This window comes from Scomber japonicus, chromosome 16 (assembly GCF_027409825.1).
Source record: "Scomber japonicus isolate fScoJap1 chromosome 16, fScoJap1.pri, whole genome shotgun sequence".
NCBI lineage: Eukaryota > Metazoa > Chordata > Actinopteri > Scombriformes > Scombridae > Scomber > Scomber japonicus.
In genome coordinates, this window is record NC_070593.1 from 10061174 (window position 1) to 10082038 (window position 20865).

The 20865-nt window shown below is 40.0% G+C and overlaps 1 protein-coding gene across 5 annotated transcripts in view; it reads right to left on the bottom strand.

The window, feature by feature from the left end:
* Nucleotides 1-20865, bottom strand: part of mta1 (metastasis associated 1) — a 40913-nt gene extending 20048 nt beyond the window's left edge. For all 5 annotated transcript variants that reach the window (XM_053336147.1, XM_053336146.1, XM_053336143.1 and 2 more), the window contains exons 1-3: nucleotides 20765-20865; nucleotides 10364-10431; nucleotides 6892-6985 (exon numbers count right to left, since the gene is read on the bottom strand). In XM_053336147.1, the coding sequence (XP_053192122.1) occupies nucleotides 6892-6985; nucleotides 10364-10431; nucleotides 20765-20792 (190 nt within the window). In that variant the 5' untranslated portion in view covers nucleotides 20793-20865. The remainder of the gene's footprint in view (nucleotides 1-6891; nucleotides 6986-10363; nucleotides 10432-20764) is intronic.

Here is a 20865-nt window from a genome sequence, read left to right on the forward strand (position 1 = left end):
CATTTGGAGTGACGGCTGACAACTGGGTTAGTGTGACTGCTCACATACTGCATATAAATATATTAAGTAAGTGTCTAAGCAGTCAGTCTTTCTCTCTCTCCTCTCTAAGTTTCTTGGTTTGGTTGGATTTTGGTTGATTTATTTTTTGTTTACACCCATATATGTCTGCACAACCACTACTTTAAAGTCGTGTGTTTTCCCCATTTTACCCATCCTTTAAGCTGACATGTCTGTAAACTATGAAAAATGTTCATCACCATTCCACCAAGCCCACAATTCAAACTAATTAGTTTTTCTTTTTTTGTCCAGACCAACAGTCAACAACCAAAGACATTAAGTTACACTCACGGAGGACTAAAGAAACCCGAAAATATTCACAGTTTTAGCATTTTTGTTACTCATGACAATTAATATATTATTAAATTAGATAAAGTAATCGTTGCAGCTCTAGATGGGATATAGTTTTCACTTCAAGAAAAGAACTTATGAGATCAAAGAGAGCAAAGATATAAGAAAGATGTATGACTTAGTGTACAATCTGCTATGATGTCTTTGTTGGAGAAATTCAATTTCAAGCCTCTGTCCAAAAAATGGAGGAACTTGGCTGCTCCATGGCTATGCGTCCTTGAGTAGCAACTCAACTCCCCAACCTCAGTCCCCCTCCTCTCCATCTCCGAGCCAATCTCCTGGCAGGGCACCCACACCATACTCTCGACAAATTGCCTCTCCATCTCACCTGTCCCAGCCAATTATCAATTATTGATGAATGGGTCGCCTTACCGGGCTGAGAGACAGGGAAGGGAGGGAAAGGAGAGGAAAGAGAGCAGGCTAGAGGGCGAGAATAGGAGGTGAGGAGAGCATGGCAGACCGTTATTACCTTAACAAACTGACTTCACCTCGATGATATAGTGCGTGTTAATGTGGTGGTGGCAGGGATGCGGACAGAAGCAGACAGCTACATGCGTCCACTCAAAAATCACTGGTTCACTATTCCTGATAGAAAATCAATACAATGGGAGACTAGACACTTGATCTGAGAATTTTGTTATCATAATATTATGACATACCTTAAATATTGTCTTAACCTAGCCTTAAAATCTGTATTACAATGAAAGGAAGCACATTTACAAACCTACCAGACTGTCTTATCCTTTAACATTTTTTTCTTCTTAGTGGCTTAATTATTTAACTCTGTGTTAGATTAACTGCACAAAAACACCAGTAATCACCACATTATCAATACTATGATGAAGATTTGGTCAGTCCTGCCCAGCTCTTCCATCTATATCAAAAGAGGCGATTGTGTCCCGGCATCATCTCAAGGAAGAATTTCAATTTTAAAGTCACGCAACCTTTACACAAATGCACAGTTGAACATTTTTCTTCGTTCACAGCACATTCCAGACAGGAGTAAGGACAAGACCAGCTCAGTCAGGGGAAAGCAAACAATGCAATAGGACAATGTAGTGCTGATCATGATGTATTATGGTGACTATGGTGACAATGGGACTTCAAGTCTAGTTTTCAAGATGTTTTACGTGCGGGTTTTCTTGTAAAGTTGGAACTGCAGAATCACGCAGTATGCCGTTTAGTTATCAAAACATTTAAGCTGAAGATTTTCAACTCCATAAGAAAAGTATTAAGTGACTAGTACAACATGTAAAGCCCCTTGTATGAAGTGAACATGTCTGCACAGTATTTGGGCTATGTTACTGATTGAATCTTTGTCTCTTAAAGATAAAATAAATAATTATAATTAAAATCAGAATGAATTTAAGCGTCTTCACAACCACAAAACAATGAAATCATTGTCAACATGAGATCCTCTCAGTAACCGAAATGCCTGTAAATGACAGCAGCTATAGTTTTTATTTCACCTATCCTACAAATATTCAAATTATGTACAAACTAAACATGTTTATGTGAGCACAAGATGTAGAGAGCAGATGTAGTTTAAATGCAAAAGACCTTTCCTCCAATCAGGTGGATTATTAGACTCACATATGTAAATCAGTGTGTTTACATGAGCTTAAGTGAACTCAAGCGATTTACTGTTGCAATTCTGTCACGTATGGGGACTTACAAACCCCCCCCAAAAAAAACACATCACATGGTGCAGCTGAAGTGTATCTTCTTGTCTAACCCTCCCTGCCTGATAAACACCTACGTTTTTCAAAATCCATGTTGCCAATTTGCAATTATTTTGCAGAAAGCTGGCGTTACACTCTCTACACCTGAGTTACACTTGAATATTTTCTCAGACGTGACAAAGCTCCTTCCAGAGACACACGATAACAACTGTTTTCTCTCATCAGCGGAGATCATATTTAATAAATGGAACCAGCGAGGAAGAAACTCAATGTCTGTAATTGTGGTAAGGATTTCAGCCATTCATATCATTCACGCTTTTCTATATCACTACTGTACATACTCCGTGACAGTGCTAGCTTTGTTTCAACAATGTGGTAAAGGGAGTAAGGGAGAAATCTGATTAGGGGCCAAGTACATGTAAACACGAGTAATTAGGTTGTTGCAGCACATGCAAAAATTAGTAACCTGCTTTTTCTTGACTGCGTGTAAATCTGGTGAAAGGTGGCCACTCATGAAAAACAGCAGCAGTTCAGTTTACTATAAGAAGGATAAACAAGTCTGAAAAGGTTTACTGCTGCACGACATGTAAACATAAACAGCAGAGGAAGGTATTTTTAGACCAATCTTCTCCTTTCTTCCATGCCAGATTCTTTACATGTTTATAATTTATAATATTGAAAGATTAACATTTTTTAACTACATTTGCACCTGTGAAATCTCCTTGTTCTCAATGACAAGCACATGGATGATGCTGCTTTCACTGTGTAATCGGTACTATTGATAAGGCCGCAGTTCATAAAGCTCTGCAGAGAAATGTATCCGATCATTGTAGTACCACGTCCCATTTATAAACATATTTTGTCAAATGCAGAGTGGTTTTGCAACTGAAGTGGTACAACATGACACTACTACTGTCAGGGTGAGGGGGTTTCACATACAGACTCCTGTGCTAATGTGTTCTCTAACAGAGGGGTAAAGTACTTTGAGTAAAGCACCCATAAAAAAGGGATGTGACCCAAAATGCCCAAAATGCGTTGGAGGCACCAGCTTTAAGAGACCAACTGTTATAATATACTGCACTTAGCCCAGGACCAGTTTGACTTCAGCCAAACTGGTCCTACTTTAGTGAATCAGTTCACTGGCAACATTGTTGTCCATTGTTCATGGGAGCAAAGAGCCACAGCTTCAAAAATAGAAAAAGGTTTGAGTCACGGCAAATTCAAATGTTAAAAGGGAGGGGCCACGGAGGTAAAATGCCAAGTCCGCCACAGAAGCTGACCACTCAGGAGGCTGCTTCGGTCACAGGGGAGGGGCTAATGCTGGAGCTGGAGGCCCCATTGAGGGAGCGCTCAAGAAATCTCTGCAAGCAAAATATTTGATCAATGACTCACAGCAGACACACATTAGGACACATGGGCTCAAACACACACACACACACACACACACACACACACACACACACACACACGCACACACACTCGACTGCCATTCTCCACTGATCCATAAAGAAACTGAATTAAACCGACCCCTTTAGCAATTACTGTGACAGGGCCCAGAGCTAAAAACTCCCAAGTCCATCATGCATGTATAAGAACACACACACACACACACACACACACACAAGCTCAGAGAGAGGCACATACAGTGAGGCTGCAGCTACAGAAACGCAGACAGGATATAGCCCACACCCATGCGGTGCGCAGCCATTACTGCCATGCATTTTTTACATATTGCAAATGTCTGGAAGCCCCTTACCAAACTGCAGCTGGCAGAGCTCAGCCAAAACCAAAGAGGCCCATATAGGAACAGCCTATACAAACATTTCTCCATGAAAAAAAAAAAAAAGCCCTGCCACATCTATCAGTGTCCCAGTACTATGAGATGATGCTGAGTATGTGCATTTGTTTAACCACAAAAGCAACAAAACAGAGGTTTTGGTTAATTAACTTTGATTATAAGTTAAATATTCATGTTTACTCAATATTCAACGTGCAACAACACAAACACACACCAAAACAATTTAAAATACCCAAATGTCTGTTTCAGTTTTAAGTTTGGAAACTGTGCCTAGAGAGAAGTCATACTGCTTCATCATCCTATTAGCATTCACACTACCAGAGTCTTCAGCAGAATAACTAAACATCCTGCAAAAGTGTACTGCGCAGATAAAGCAGCATACATATGAACACACACATACACGCACACACACAGCTCAAAAATAATCACAGACTTCCTTAAAGGGACACACACACACACACACACACACACACACACACACACACACACAAACACACACACTCACACACACACTCAAAACTGATGCTGTGTGGTCCAACAGAACAAACAATCCCCTTCTGCCACGGATACACCCCCAGGCCTCCTCTGTGGACACTGCGGTCAAGACTCAAAAATACACACACGTTATACACACACAAGCTCATGCAGCCTTACAAACACATGTGTGCTCATTTAAACAGGACACTTGGTAGCTCTTGAACACGCACACGTACTGTTTCACACCCCAAGAGCCAACACTGAGGCTGCCACACCCAGTCAAAGTCTAGTGGTCGGCTGTGCTACAGGATGGCAGTGGTTCTACTGTTAGTCTGACAGCACTACTGGTGAAGTGGTCGGGAGTTTAAAAAAAAAAGAAAAGAAAAAAAAGAAGCCTTATATGCATACTGTATATTCATTTTTAATCATCTGTCAGTGTTAGTTATCTATATTGCTTTGGCAATGGCAATAAATCTTAAGTTTAATTTTATTACCAATTCAACACTTTTAACTGTATTTAAATGTCTTTTTGTTTTGACATGTGTTGCTTTTATGTCCTGTCTTGATGCATTTCATGTTTTATGTAAAGCACTTTGAATTGCATTGTTGAAATGTGCTGAATTGAATCGAGGTACAAATGAAAATGTGCTGAAATGTACTTGACTGTATTACCCTGCTTGCTTTTAAGTTTTGTGCATTTATTTCACGTGCATTTTAAAGTTGGGGTGGACTTCCTGCAACCATGTGCACGAACAAGAGGCCACACAGAGCTGGACTCCTCCCTGAATGCTCCCAATAAGCTCACATGACCTTAACCTGTGTTTCCCTGTGCTGCTGTCACATTGCTCATGCAGCAACACAACACACACGGACAGAGAGAGAGAGAGAGAAAGAGAGACTGTAGGCTTTTCTTAGTCCAGATGTGAGACAGATACAGTCCACTCAGCTGCTCCACTGTGTTCCCATGTTAATATGTTTTCACACAACAGCCTTGGCTATTTTTTTTCCACCTTTGCTCATTTAACACTCAGAAAAGTCACAATAGAACATCATAGATTAGCCCACTACATATATTATTTCACGCTGAGCACAAGATTAATAAGGATCATGTCATGTTTGACTAAATATTCAACAAAATAACAGTAGAATCGGTTTCTAAATATACAAATATGGCCTCTAGACTGCAAAAATATACAACTTGAACCAAGTCTTTCCTTAAAGCAAAAAAGGAAAAATCTGTAGATGGTGTGAAATCACTCTCCGCCTTTCATAAAAGACATTTAGCCCAAGCATCATTCATGGTTCGTTATTTGAGATGCTTTGAAGGGTGGAAATCATCGAAACATTCTAAAAAGGATTCTCTAATCTTTGCTTCCTTTTGTTTGCATTTCAAGATAACTGGTGAGGATGACTAAAATCCCCACCAGCACGTGGGTAGTGGGTGAATTCCCCACCTTGGCTTTACAGGAGATGGAGCAGGGTGTAGATAACTGTGACCGAATGCTGCCTACAAACAACTCATCTTTCAACTGAGAAACGTATTCCTTATATATCCGCAATTCAAATGAATTCATCCTGTACTGTAACGTTGGCTTGCACATGGTTTACAGTGCAATCCAGTCACCACACAATGCCTCAAATAAAGACATGAGTGACTTTTTAGTGCTGAATGGTTGTTAATTATTTCAAAATAGATAGTTTTCGCATGTTCTAAGAGGCGACATCAAGTCATGTTCCAGAATAAGCAAATATCCTGCAGTGGGAATAAATCCTGCATCTTCAGTCTTTGAATTCAAGCTCTCTGGAGCAGTGGCCTGAAGGCATCATTTCCAACTGACCACTGGGGAGGTGACCCGGACAGTCAAGAATGGCTCTGGCCTTTTAAGTGGCACACTTTAGTTACCTGCAATTTCCCATTTTCTTTCTTTCCCATCACCATTTTAAACTGCTTATCGTTGTTTGACTGCCTATTTTTTTTTCCCCACACAAGCCTGCTTAAAAAGGTGGAGCCCATTCAAAGTCTGATCCCGCTGCTGCAAAATTTGCTCCAAGCTCTGGAGAACAGCAGCACATTCGAGTACATGCTACAACACCCATAGACACAGACACACACACACACACACACACACACACACAAAAAAAACCACACACACAGGTGTCGTCATATTGATACACTCAGCAGATCGAATGCTGTCTGCAGTCAGGTCTATCAGAGTAGGGTGGGGAGGGGTGGGGGCTGCAGTCTGGACCATTTCTCTCAGCTCGGTAACAGCGCACAACCTCAATTCAATTTTGATTCATCCCTTAATAAAATCTAGTGTACAAACAAGCCTCACACTCATGCCAAAAAAAACAAATAAGAGTGGTATTTCCCATTTCTAGGAATCGCGTCTGATTGGATTTGAAGGCACTACAACTGGAAAAATAACTGGAGGAGGCGTTGCCAAAAAAAAAGAACCGCTTTAAATCCCGGCTTGGCGTTGTTTTTGATGCCTGATGCTCGCCGGCTGGGTTGTGGTCACTCACTTGCATGTTTGTCTGCCAGGGCGATGAGTGTGCTGGAGATGTCCCTGCGCCGGTAAAAACACACCACTTTGGCCTCCACGTTCCCATTGGCTGTCTGCAAACCAGAGACAATCGGCGTTACCACGGCAACAAGTGGTGCCGCACACAAGAGCACCCACACATGCATGCACACAAACGCACACACACACACACACGAATGAAAAACCTATAAATGAGGCTAATTCTTAACTTTGGCTGAAAATGCAGTGTGAGACTACAACGATTCTCCACTAAGTGATGCAGTGACCAGGACAGTGTGGCAGTGTTGGGAGCTGCAGGATTTTGATGCGTTACATTATTTCCAGACAGGATGAAGGAAGACACAGTGAAATTAAAACTACATTAATATCTGCAGTGGTGGTGAAAGAGACCGATAAGGCATTATGATGCAGTTTTTCCACATAATGTTACACTGGTATGTTGAAATAATGTTTTATCTGATACCACCTGAGAAGGGAAACTATGACTCAGGATAGAATAACTAGTGAGTAAAAAAAAAAAGCTTATTTAGTAATGATTTTACCTTTTCCTGTTTTTTTTTTTTGGGGGGGGGGGGCTCTATCCACATAAAAGAAAATGGCATAAACATTTTGCCTGCGTATAAATTGCTATATTGATAAACTGACATTCTTTGAAGTGTTTCATATTATTGACGATCACATTTGTATCCTATTATGGTCCGGGCATATTGGATTAGGAACTCTCATGAATCCTTACAGTGGGATATAATGTAGGAAGGAGATAGAGAAATGCAGAATAAGCAGACTTTAAAACGCTTTTATTACTGCAAACATTTATAATTTGCCAATCATGAAATAATTAAAATCTAATTGCTTCACATTTCCTCTTTTGAAAAAAAAGGTGCAATAAACAAGAAAAGATCATTTCCCCATGTATGATTGCTTCTGAGCTCAAACTCTTTTTTTTTTTTTTAAACAAAATGCAGGTTGTTTTCATGAAATGCTGACAACATTCACGCTGATCTTGTTCCCAATTTCTTTTTCTTTTTTTCTTCAAATTATGCAATATGTGTCATGCTCTGTTGTTGCATGACACACGGACATTTGCAAGCACAGATGCAACCGCAGCTATTCTCAAGATGTAAAAACACAACTAAGAGAATGACTCTGTTTAGCATTTTCAGTACAAATTCATAGTAATGCATGAGAGTGAGGTTTAGAGGCTTTTAGGCATCAAACAAGCTGCAAACTTAATGAACTTTGGAAAAGCATTACACCTAGGTGAGTTTAGACTAAGTTCATGTCACATCTATTTGTACGAATCTCTTATATTTTCAACAATTCATCATTTGGTCTATAAAAAGGGAGAAAAATTATGAAAAATGCCCAAAATGGTGTCACTAAATGTCTTTTAGAGTGCTGTATCAGACAATACAGCACAGAATTGACTATTTGTCTCGGCTTTGTCTCGGCTCTTCAAACATTTTCTTTCGTATGATGTGTGATCAGTGATCAAACCATGATGATGAAACATATTTATTTGCATTTTAATATTTGAAAAACATATGTGGCACTAGATAAGCAAACCAAGTGTTCTAAACTTAAGACATTTTGTTTTTAAAGTTTTGTAAAAGTAGAAATTGTTGAAATATTTCTTTTCCTCTCCTCACTCTGCTCAATACTTTCTAGACCTGCACCTCAGACCTCATGGATGAGAAACCCAAAGGAGAGGAGAGGAGCAGAAAAACTGACAGTGACAAGCAGAGTAGAAAGCTCACTCTGAGCTCTGTGTCAATCACATTAAACAGCCTCTGTATCATCCAGCACAGACCTGGGACGGGGGACGGGGGACAGACGGGCACCTGTAAGTAGTCCAGAGACCAGACTCTTTTTCTGCTTCTGTGACAACAATGTACAAGATGGCAGGCTGGGATTTATCAGACACCTTCCAGAGCAACATTATCCGCATACTTGTGACATGTTAATACAATACTGTCTTTACTGCTTTCAGTGCAGTTCAGATTCACATCATTTAAACTTCACATTCCCTGTTTTTAAAATGGAATACTGTAATTTTATTTTCCACAATAAAAACTATTTCTATGATGTTTTTGGCATCTTGACAGTTGCTGGCTGGCCTTTATCTCACAAAATGTTGGTATAAGATACAAAAAAGCTGTTAAATAATTAAGTTTTTTTTTTAAAAAAGATTATATTGACAGTGTGAATAATTATGACAGCGTGCCAGAAAAATAATCAATTTTCATGTAATAACCATAAATTAAAAATCCTTTGGACTAGAGCTGAAACTGAACATTAATTTCATTATTAATTAATCTGCTGAATATTTTATTAATTAATTATTTGGTCATTAAAATATTACAAAATAGTAAAAAAAAAAAAAAAAAAAAAGTGTTTCATTAAAACAAATGGACATGTTCAGTTTATTTGATCAGAGCAACAGCCTAAAAACACAATGATTTCCAATTTACTGCCATTTATGAAGAATGATGAAGAAAATCTGCAAATTGTGACATTTCCAGGAGCTTAAACACACAATGATGAAATGTTTGGTTCTTTTTGGCCTACTGACAACTAATTAACAACTAAAAAAGTTAGCCGATAAGTTTCTGTTGATCAACTCATTGAATAACTGACTCATCATTTCATATCTATTCTGAATTTATTTACAGACATTTCCATGAACATATTTTGTGAGTGTGTTGTTTTATTGTAACACCTTGTAAAGTGAAACATGTAGGGATCCTCATCTGGACTAGAAAATAAGAACTAGAGTTGAAGAAATTGGTCAACTTATCGATTAGTCAGTCGACTGAAAATTAATTGTTAACCGAATAATTGTTTTTCAAGCACGAATGTTAGGTTGTGGATTTACTGCTTTTCTCTGATTTTTACAGTTTAAACTATGACCTATCTAACAACCTAACAACATAAAAGAAGTCACCTTGAGCTCTGGGAAACTGTGATAAGCATAATTACTGTCCTTAATAGACCAAACAACTAATTGATTAATCGAGAGTATAATCAGCAGCCTACTTGTTAAGGGCTGTTGTAGCCCTAAAAAGAAAATTATATAGTATATCATTATTTTCCCTTCCACACTAATAGGAAGTGAGAGTTTTAATTTAGCAATCTGGGGTGGTACTGGACTGTTAAATTCATTTTTATTATTACAAAAGAACACAGCTAGAAGTTTATGACCACCCAGAAAGGACAAAAAAAAAAAAAAGCTTTGACTAGTAGAGAAATTCTAGAGAAAGTAAAGATGTGCTTCACACCACAAGCTGCATTTTCATTTCTTTATGGTTTAATACAATAATGAGCATGATGTTCATGTTGTGCATGACGTGATGGGGTCAGATCTGTGCTGGATTAGAGGGAACAAACTCCAACCTCTGACAGTCACACACACACACACACACACACACACACACACACATACACTCACTCACCTTATTCAGCTCCTCTATCCTCCTGATCAGCAGTGGGTTACTGGACGAGTTCTCAAAATAAACATAATCTGCAAGAGGAACAGCGAGAGGGAGAAGAGGGAAGAGAAAGAGAAAGGAGGAGTGGAAAATGGAGAGGGAAAAAAAAAGAAAAACATCAAGAGAAGTGTCAGTCAGTATTGTGCAAGGTCATCCAAATATTCAGGGTGATTTCCAGTTGGACCACAATATGACAGCTTAATTAGTCAACAGGAAAGTGAAACATAGGCATCCACCGAATGTTGGTTTAACTCGATTAGGATAATTTCATACATAGGAGATCCAGTTGTAGTTGGGAGGTCTGACTGAATGAGACAGTGACGCACCAATAAACACACACACACACACACAGACACACACTAAACCCTCCATTCAGACTTCAGCCTTCATGCTTTCTTTGTCTTACGGCTCCTTTCAATCCCATCTCATGTGTGCTGTTGTTGCCGTTTGCGTGCATGTGTGTGTGTGTGAGAAGCTCTGCAGTCTTTAACACACGTGTATGACTTTACTATGCATTCAAGTGTGTGTATATATGTGTGTGCGTGCGTGTATGTGTGGCTCTTGGCACCGCTCCAGGCCCATTGGAGGCTTAGCTCTCACCAGGATGTCCCCACAGGCCCCAGTCTTGGTAGGGTGCCTGGTCTTAGCCCTGCATGTGTCTTGGCTGAGTGCTGTCAGATTATACCCCACACTTGGTAGGCTGCCTGGAGCTGGAGCTATCCTCCCATCAACCCCCCCCCTCCTCCCCCCCTCCTCATCCTCCTCCTCCTCCTCCTCTCCCATCCCCCCACGCTCCCCACAGGCCTCCGTCTTCTTGACCGACTAGGCCAGAGATCGTCTGAAATTCTACCAGCAGAACCGCGATACACACTGACTCTTTGCTTTTTTCCCCCACATCTCCTGCGTCCAACACTAACTGGTTTAGGCATGCACCCATCATGCTCGCACACCCAGCATCTGCTCCAACATCCAAATCTATCCTACATTACCATTACTGCCACTGCTGAAGGAAAAATCCACCTACAAAACACTGTAACAATTATCTGTAATGTATCCTGGGTTTTTGTTGCTGTTTTATTTGTAGCAGCACAATACAGATAATGTAGCATGCTGGAATAAGTAGTAGTGCTCTTATTAATTAGTCAATTAACTGATTAACTGAATATTGCATGTTTCTTTTATCTTGGTATTGAGCACATTTTGACTTTTGTCTTAACTTGATTAAGCCAGATTTGGACTGTGTCTAACTCTACTATAACTAGCTACAGTGCAGGTTGTTCAATGTAGGACAAAAACAAGCAACATGAAGACACCTTGAGCCCTGAGATACATTTATCGGTAAGTGCAGCAACAAAAGAGTTTGATAGCTAAATGAGAAAACATTTCACATGTGCACACATCTGGCTGCTAACCTCAACATTTTGCTCTCAAGTTCAACAGTCACACAAAAGAGAAATCTCGGTATCTATTCTCAGACAAAAAGAGAAGATACCAATTTCTCCACCCACACCGATCTTCAACAGAACATAATGCAAAGCAGCCGCAACACTTGCTGCGTCTAGGAAGGGCCGCCCGCCTTTGACTTCTCTGCTGGAAAACCTTTTGGTCCGCTATCCCTATTGGTATTCCTCTCTCCACCCACACACACACACAGACACACAGACACACACACACACACAACTGAAAACAACTGGTTCACACCCCTTTTCTGAGGCTCTTCAAAAGAAAACTGAAAGACGTCTCTGGTTGAAGTAGCTAAAAGCTGGCATGCTGAAGAAAAAGTAGGTACAGTATAAAATGTGATTTAATGAAATAATGACCAAATAATTTGTATGCACTGAACATCACTGAATGACTAGCTGTGTAAAGATGTGAGAGCACTTCAACTCTTTTTTCTTGTGGGTTCACAGAAGCAGTAGCAGCAGCAGCAGTAGTTCAGAAAAGCATGTAGAGTGTAATTTCTATGACAGCTTCATCTGGCAATAACAGACACATATTCACTACAGGAAGGAGATGGAGAGGTGGTCACATTGTGCCTCGCTACACTTTACCCTGTAACAGCTTGTTACTAGACTCTACTGACTCTGTGATATCTTCGTCCCACTGCTGAATATCAAACAGGCCAACTTGAAATTGAGCAGTGCTGAGACAGAAAAATGAAGACAAGATATCTGACGTTTTCAACCACAGAGGGGAGGTCATAGGTTTTAAAAGTAAAACTTGGCTTTTTGACTAGCTGTGATCACCAGACTGGCTGCGAAAAAACAAAAGTGAGTGAGACTCTGTCCCAGTGATGAATAACTATGGCAGAGCCCTTAAGCAACAAACTTCATTAGAGCTGAATCAATAAGATGCTTAATCAATTCCTAGATCACCAGAAAATTAACAGCGACAATTTTTAAAAAAAGAAAGAAAAAGAAAAAGAGAAAAAAAAAGCCAAACATTTGATGGTTCCAGCTTTGCAAATGTAAAGATTTGATGCTTTTCTTTGTGTTAAAATCATAATAAATTGACTGTTGATCTGTTCCCAAGTGTTACCATATAGGAAACTGTGATTTTTCTACATATCATGAAAAGGACTCATTAGTTGCTGCCCTATCCTACAACTAACGAGCTGGAACTAATGATTATTGCAATCATCAATAAATCTTTGAATTATTAACTGAAGGTGATCTTCAAACAGCTTGTTTTGTACATCAATCAGTCCGGATTTCCAACACATAAACAAAATCTTTATGTTTGAGAAGCTGAAACCAGCACATGTCTGATAAGTGACAAATAATCAATCTATTAACTATATTTTCTGCTAATCGAATGATCGTTTCAGTACTGATGTGAATGTATGTACTGTTACTAGAAAGGTTTAAGCTTGACTGCTAAAAGAAAGAAAGTTCTCTGTATATAGGTATAAATGGTACATAAAACTGTCAATGTTCAAATTGGCCCTGATCAAAAAGTTTTTACACCCTAAGAAAAAAAAAAAAAAAAAGAAACAGGGATAGGTCTCAAGTCAAACCACGGGGAGAAAAATGTTGACGTTTAACTACGGCCTTCAACATTCGCCAGCTCTGAGGGAACCATTGATCAGGAGCCAAAATGCGTCATGACACAGTAAGACACTTTTTTTGGTTGGTGACTGCTCATGTCTCCCAGTACATTTAGGGTCACTGTGAAGGTGGGATTATTAGGACAGCTCGCCGTCTCCCCTTCTTTTCCTGGCCTGGGAACTTACGTCACTGACACTGGAATTGCTGTTAAGTTGAACTTTAAAAGCCATGTCCCCTCCGGCAAGAAAAAAAGTGAAAACACGGGGAAAACGGTGGAGTTAGAAGTGACGGTCATGAGTGGGCTTTGGGGAGTTTCTTCCACGTGAGAAGGTGAAGATTAGTGAAGAGCAACTCATGAGCAATGAGAGCAAAAGAGAGGCAGAAGAGAGGGCCTGTAGGCACCGAGCAGTGTCACTCAGTCTCTCCATTTCCCATCAGCCCTCCTGCCGCCTCAACCCGCGAATAAACCCCCCTACCACCACCATCACCACCACCACCACCACCCTCCCTCCTCTCCTCTCCTCTCCTCTCCACACTCTCCATCCCCCGCTTCCAGTGTCAACCAATCAGCATCCTCTGGCGCCTGTGATGTCACGGTGCAGTCGAATTTTGCGTGAGCCAATCAAGGCATGTTACCGAGCCCCAAGAGAAAGTCTGCTGGGTGGATTCAAACCAGGCCAGAGAGAGAGACAGACAGAAAAGTCAGGGAGACGCAACGATGAGAGAGGGAAAACATGAGATAACTGATGGGGTCTGAGCGAGAGAGAGAGAGAGAGAGAGAGACAGAGAGCGCAATAGAGAGAGAGAGAGACATATATGGACAGACTGAGGGATTTTAGACTACCAGACAGGCAGATAAGTACAGAGCATGATAGAGATGGAAGTGGGCGAATGAGTTAAAAAAAAAAGCAAAAATCTAAAATGAGAGACAATGAAAACGGTAAATTTATTGACATTAAGGGGGAGGACTTGTGGGAAAACATTCATTAGCTTGGTACACACTTGTACTCCACTCAGAGATTCCTATCCACAATTACGCACTTGCATCCTAACAGTTAGAGAGATTCCATTTATATTAAAGATAGTTGCCATAGTCTTGTCTGTGTTGACTTTTTAATTATGTAATTATGGATGATTTGGGCTGTCGAGAGCACGCAGCATTTACTGTTTATTCAGCACAGAGAGCAGTAGGTGTCACCTGTGCCAACTTTATAAAAGAAGTGCCACGGCAGACAGTGAAAACACATATCTTTGTGTGCACTGGGAAAAAAGTATAGTCGGGACAGCCTCGGAAAGTCCCCCTCTCTCCCTAGCCTATCAATGTTGTATTAGGAAGGTAAGTTTAAACTGAAAGTGATAAAAGAGCCATATCCTCTCAGATCTTCTTTTTATTGCCATCCTTTACCAAAACTTGACGTTATGTAGAAATGCTCCCTGCAAATCAAAAGCCAGGCTTCAACATGCTCTGAACACTACGTTTGCAAGGTTTTTTTCTATCTTACCAATTACTGGCGGTTTGTTAAGTAGCCTTGGTTGCTAAGGTTGTTGCTAAGGTTTTCCCATGTGTTGTCTGATCAATTTCAGCTAAAAAAAATATACGGATGCATTTGAGAAGTGGACATTTCGAGTAAAAAGCGAGAAAAAGTAGTCAAATATAATTACTTTTAGGTTGTTTCATAGTTTGTCAACGTCGACTCCTGATCAGCCAGAAGTCAGCAATCACGCAGCTTCCCAAAAACTAACCAATCACAACAGAGTGGACTCATCCGGAGGGGGGGGGGGGGGGGGCTTTCAAGCGACTGACTGACTTAGACACCAAGACTGAACCTAGGGGCTGCATGAGAGGTGATTATAGTTTAAGTATGGAGTTTTTTTGAAACTGTAAATCATGCAAAGATATTCCAGTAGAGCTCCAGAATATAACACACAGACCTGGAAATACGCATGATACGTCTCCTTTAAGTTTGGTCTGAATGATTGCTACGCACAGCCTGACAGAACATGGTTTGAAATGTTAAATACCCTGTCATAGCTGATTTTTTCTACTACACCTTAACGCAGTGGTTGCCAACCAGGTGGCAGGAAACCCCTAAAGTAAATCTCAGGCCACACCACATGATTAACTAAATAGAAAATAAGTTATTACTTCTTACTGGACACAAATTTCTTCATTTTTTTTCCCCTTACTTTTCTCATATATTTCGCTTTTTCTGGAATACTGCCGTCGTACCTCCAGCACGAAAAAGGAAATAGTTTGGTGTAATGGTTCACAGCTCATAGACTAATGCATTGCAACCCCCTGTCTTAGAGGGCAGGAGATGGCATTGCCAAGCACAAGTCAAAAAGGGTAAAACCTTAAAGACTATATCCTAATGAAGAAGCTCTGCAACCACATCCGTCACACTATCTGCCAACATTTGGTGACCAGCTGATAAAGAATCAACACAGCCTCTACCACCAGTACTCCAATTCAAGTCTACTGGGAGTGAACCAGTGCTTAGCAGGCATATAGAGAGACAGGTACTCTAGCATCAATAGCAAAGTCAGACCAGCTCACAGATAGTATGTATACCTGAGTTGTTATAGCTTTTCAGAGACTAAACATTTCTTCTAAACAAGAACTTAAATTCAACTTCTCAAATGCCTCAGTGTTTGAAGCCTTAATACAAACAGCTGTTAAGGAATGAAACTATAACACTGAGGGTCAAATGAGCTACATTTGTTTAACAAAAGGTGCCAACTTTTTAGCTGATGCATCATTTGAGATGAAAAAAAAAAAAGTACTGAGGCTCCATATGCAGCCCTTGTAAGTACAGAGGTGGCGTCTATATACAGTTTACTAATGAAAAGGGTTGGGGTAGAGCTACGCAGGGAGGTGGAGAAGCAGGAAATGGAGAACGTGAACATCCGCCCACGCTTGTCCATGCACATATACTACCCCCTCCCACACCTTATACTGATGCTTACTCACATACAAACACACACACACACACACACAGGGAGGTGTGTCTGTCGTCGTGAGCAACAACTGTGGAAAAAATAAAGGCTCAGGCTGTCATATTATGGATGGAGGTTTCTATGGTAATGGCAGGTAATTTCATCTTCTGAATCAGTCTCACACCTCATTTTCACACTTGTGTATCACTCACTTTCGCTCTAACAAGGATGATCGAGACACACATCTGTTCAGGGTGAGGCCTAAGTAACTATCTATCTATCTATCTATCTATCTATCTATCTATCTATCTATCCATCCATCCATTCGTCTATCTATCCCATGGAGATATTACTTTTAGACAACAGATGAATGCCTTTCGTTTAGTTTGTCTTTGTCACCTTTCTCACCTGTAGATACATGAAATAATATAATATAAAGCTAGAAATTGAATAGTGTACAAAGGCTGAACAGGACATCATTTAATGGATCAATACCGGCTTAAATAAACCCGATCAAATGCATGTTGTAAAGCTGCTGTCTTTTTATCTATAGTGCAAACGTTTCACTTCATATGCAATGATTATTAGAGCGTTTTCAGTGCGAATGACTGACTTCTGACATGCAAGCTGGAGAAAGGGAATGATTCACTGAGCTCCAATGCTTACAAATCTGTTTCCTAATCATTTATCTCTCCTCTCTCTCTTTCCCATTAGTAAAAACGTAAAAGGGTACTAAACTTTGCGGTGCTGACCAGCGCTTTCACCGGTTAAAATGATAAACGCTTGCAATGGCAGGTCATGTCAGTTCTTGGTAACTGACGTTAATTTCAGCAGTAAGTTGGGGACAAAATCAAACATGTCTGTTGCCTAGTTAAAAATAATTTGTGAGTGTTAAAACTGTCCAACACCACTGTACAATTGTGAGTTGATAAGTGTTTTTTGTTCTACTAAACATCTCCAACAGAGTTATATGCCTTCTCTAGGTTATACCCATATTAACAGTTTAAGCTTATGAACTTAAAACTTTTAAACCAGGACTTTTTAGTATTGATCAAAGTTTGGATTAAGTAGCTTATGAAAAATGCGGTGTGCCAAATTTAGCGGGTTACACGTTATGTCAATGTGTCAGATACATATTTAATCAACACTGCATATCTTCTGCTGATATGTATATCATTATTTTTTTACATATACTGAACCTCTTTGGCAATCAAAACCCTTCAGGATTAATTTGGTTTTATCTTATCTCATTTTTAGGTTGTAGCTCAAGTGTGCACTGGGCAGCTGTGTCATTTAGGTAAATATAAGTATCAGAGCGGACTCTGTGTTGGCAGGCACCCATTAATAAAAGATTCAGAATGGGATCGGGACCAAGAAAACTTGGAAGCAATAAATTAAATATCCTTCTCTGTCAAAGTCCTTACGTTTGGTGATGTTTAAGCAGAGAGGGATTTCCATTTCATAAAAAAGTAGAAGAAACTTAACAGCCATTACGCATCTGTCCTGCACTTGTGCTGCAGCGTCTTCTTATTCAAATGTGAGTAATCAGCCCAACGTGTGCAGGTTTTCCACAAAACTCTCTCAAACAACTATTGTGGGGCGGTTTAGGCGACCGGATCTTTAACTCCAAATAATTGTGGTCCTACAAAGAAGCCACAAGGCAGCTAGCGTCTCTCAAATACTGTTTATTGTGATGTTGTTTCTGCAGTTTGATCCCTTAAAAATGAGATGATGAGGACACTTTGTTGAATAAATCTAATAGCTGAAGTGCTTCTGTCCAAGTGACTGTCCTAAACTCTGCAGGACGGCGATGAGCAAGAGAGCTTCACTCTGGGAGTACACCCACCAGACCAGCGAGAGAGACAACTGCCAGTGTGGGAAATTAACACCAGCCAAACAAAGTGTGGGCGCTGTCAAAAGTTAGTCAGTTGGTAAATTAGTAAACACTACAACACCTTTGAGTAGATATTGAATCATAAGCAGCATGGAGAAAATCCTCACCAGTCAGGAGCCAAAAGAAGTACGAGCAGTGATGAAGTTTTGAAGTTAGGAAACACTTTGACACTTTAGCACATTCTGTACATGATCTGTCACATTCAAGCAGCCTCAGTGTAAGTATTGTATGTGGAGCGCTCAAAACAACCTCCTAATTGTCACATGAGAAGAGTCATATTTGCCTAAGCAGTAAGTCTGCAGCAAGTCTTGGTGCCTCGATGGGGTTTAGACTTTTAAAACCACCGTGGTCAGTGCAAAGAAACTCTGGGATAGCTTTTTTTCCCTTTCCACCATGAAGATTATAAGAACTATGGCATAGCCTATACTGAGTCACCAGCACTTTCCTGCATAGTGGGAAAGCACTAGGAAGAAGCACTGCAGGCGACGGAAGAGTGGCTTGTGGCCTGCACGGTAAAAACAAAGACATCAAGGACTACGGAGCCAGCTTTTGTCCACGGCTCATTCACAGGGGAAGTCATTGCTTTTCCAAGATGATCCTGCATTGTCTTGCTAAGTAGCGTCCATCTTTCGAAGGGTTCTGCTTTGTTCGGATGTTAGGCTCAATTGGGTCTCAGGAGAAGCTTCAGTCAATTATGAAACTTATTTTTGACCTAAATTGAGTTTGTTTGTTTTTTAAAAATCTAAAAATTGTAATTATGATTGTGGAAAACACATTTAATAGTATATTTGTTCAGTAATAGTTTCAAAATAGTTTAAGTTAGTTGTAATGTTTCAATTTTACCAACAAATGGCAACTTATAATTATTATTATTATTATTATTACGATAAAAAAGAACAACTTTATAGTGTCAGTGTGAATTCATTTTGATAAATTTTAATTCCACTTGAATATGCAGAGTGCTACATTAAAGAGACAAAAACACAGCATCTATAGACCACGGGCAAAACACATGAATCACCAACTTTTACTACTTTGTAAGCAATGTTTTACCAACGAGATATATCTCAACGTAGGAGTGCAAAAACCTACCAAATTCAATAACATTTGGCTGGTGAAGTGTTAACTTTCTGCCCCGCTGTGGACATAATCCTGCTCTCATTCAGGTAGGCCTTGTTTCATTTGACTAAATAAGAGGGCTTGGACATTTCCTACAAGCTATTTTTGATGCAGGTACCGAGGTCAGAACAATTCATCTTCAAAAATGTAATAAAATACTCTCTTTCCCTCTTTCACTTCCACACACACACACACACACACACACACACACACACACACACACATACACACACACACACACACAGAAAAAGACTAATCCACCATTACAAGGAAAACAACCTATCAGGAAACTTGTGGCTGGATAGTTACACCTATAAAAAGGTGTCATGGCACACATATATGTGGTCCAATGTTTTTACACTTCATCACAGCGAAATCAGATCTAGCAGTAACACTTTACAATATCACATTAAGTCAAACTTTTGTAATACAAATGCTATTCTTAATGCATGAGGATTATTCTACAATCCTTCTTTAGTGGAATAAAAAAAAGCTACCTCCAACTATGGTAAAGATCTACAGTAAATTTAATGTGACTATTTTTACACAGAAACTAATGGATGTGATTGAGGGCAACACAAGCAGAAAATGAGTGGGAGGGGAAAACAGGAATACTAATTAGGTATTAACTGGAGTTGCCTGTACAAAAAAAGAAACCCTGATTAAAGATGTGGAGGGGGGTTCAAAAAAAAAAAAGAAAAAAAAAGCAGTTTAATCGTGCATGAGGTTTTTATTATCCAAGTTCTTGCAAGTAAAAAGAAAAGCAGCATTTAAGTTGTTTTTTTTTAATCTGTTTGTTTTTCTGCACAATCTCTCTGTAAAAGCATCCAGTCCTGCCTGCTTTCCTTCAACTCTTTCTGCAGGTTAAAGCATTAATAATAATGTTACTTCTCATTATGAAACGGTAGCCCGGGCAGTAGTTGAATAACACGCAAAAACTTTTACTATATGTTCGCCATGATGCCTTAAATATATAGAAAACGCAATGTGTGTTACTTTAGGGTGCACCAGTCTATACAAGTAGTTGTTTTGGGGGGTCATCGTAAGTTACAACAAGCACAAAAGAAACGAGGGAAAAAACAGCAGCAGCTCTGTAAGCGAACCACTACTCTTCATCATCACCACCACCATCCTCCTCTTCACACGGTCACCATCATCATCATCTGTGAAGCACAAGGCTCTTAGCTTTAGGGGGGGAAATAAAAAAAAGGAAAGGGAAGGAAAAAAGACGGACCCACGCTTCTCTGTAAATACAAAATAGACCCGCGGTGAAATAATGGCGAGTCCGCCATAAAATTAACCAAAAAAACACGCACGGAAAGGTTCTACAATGTTGTCCCCCCTCCTCCTCTTCCCCCCTCACCTTACCTCCAACCCGGTACATGTTTGCTGCCATGACTGCCCCGGTCCCTGGCTTCCTCTCCAGGTAGAGGGGTGGCTCTCTTCTCGCTGCCGGAGCTGTGTTAGCA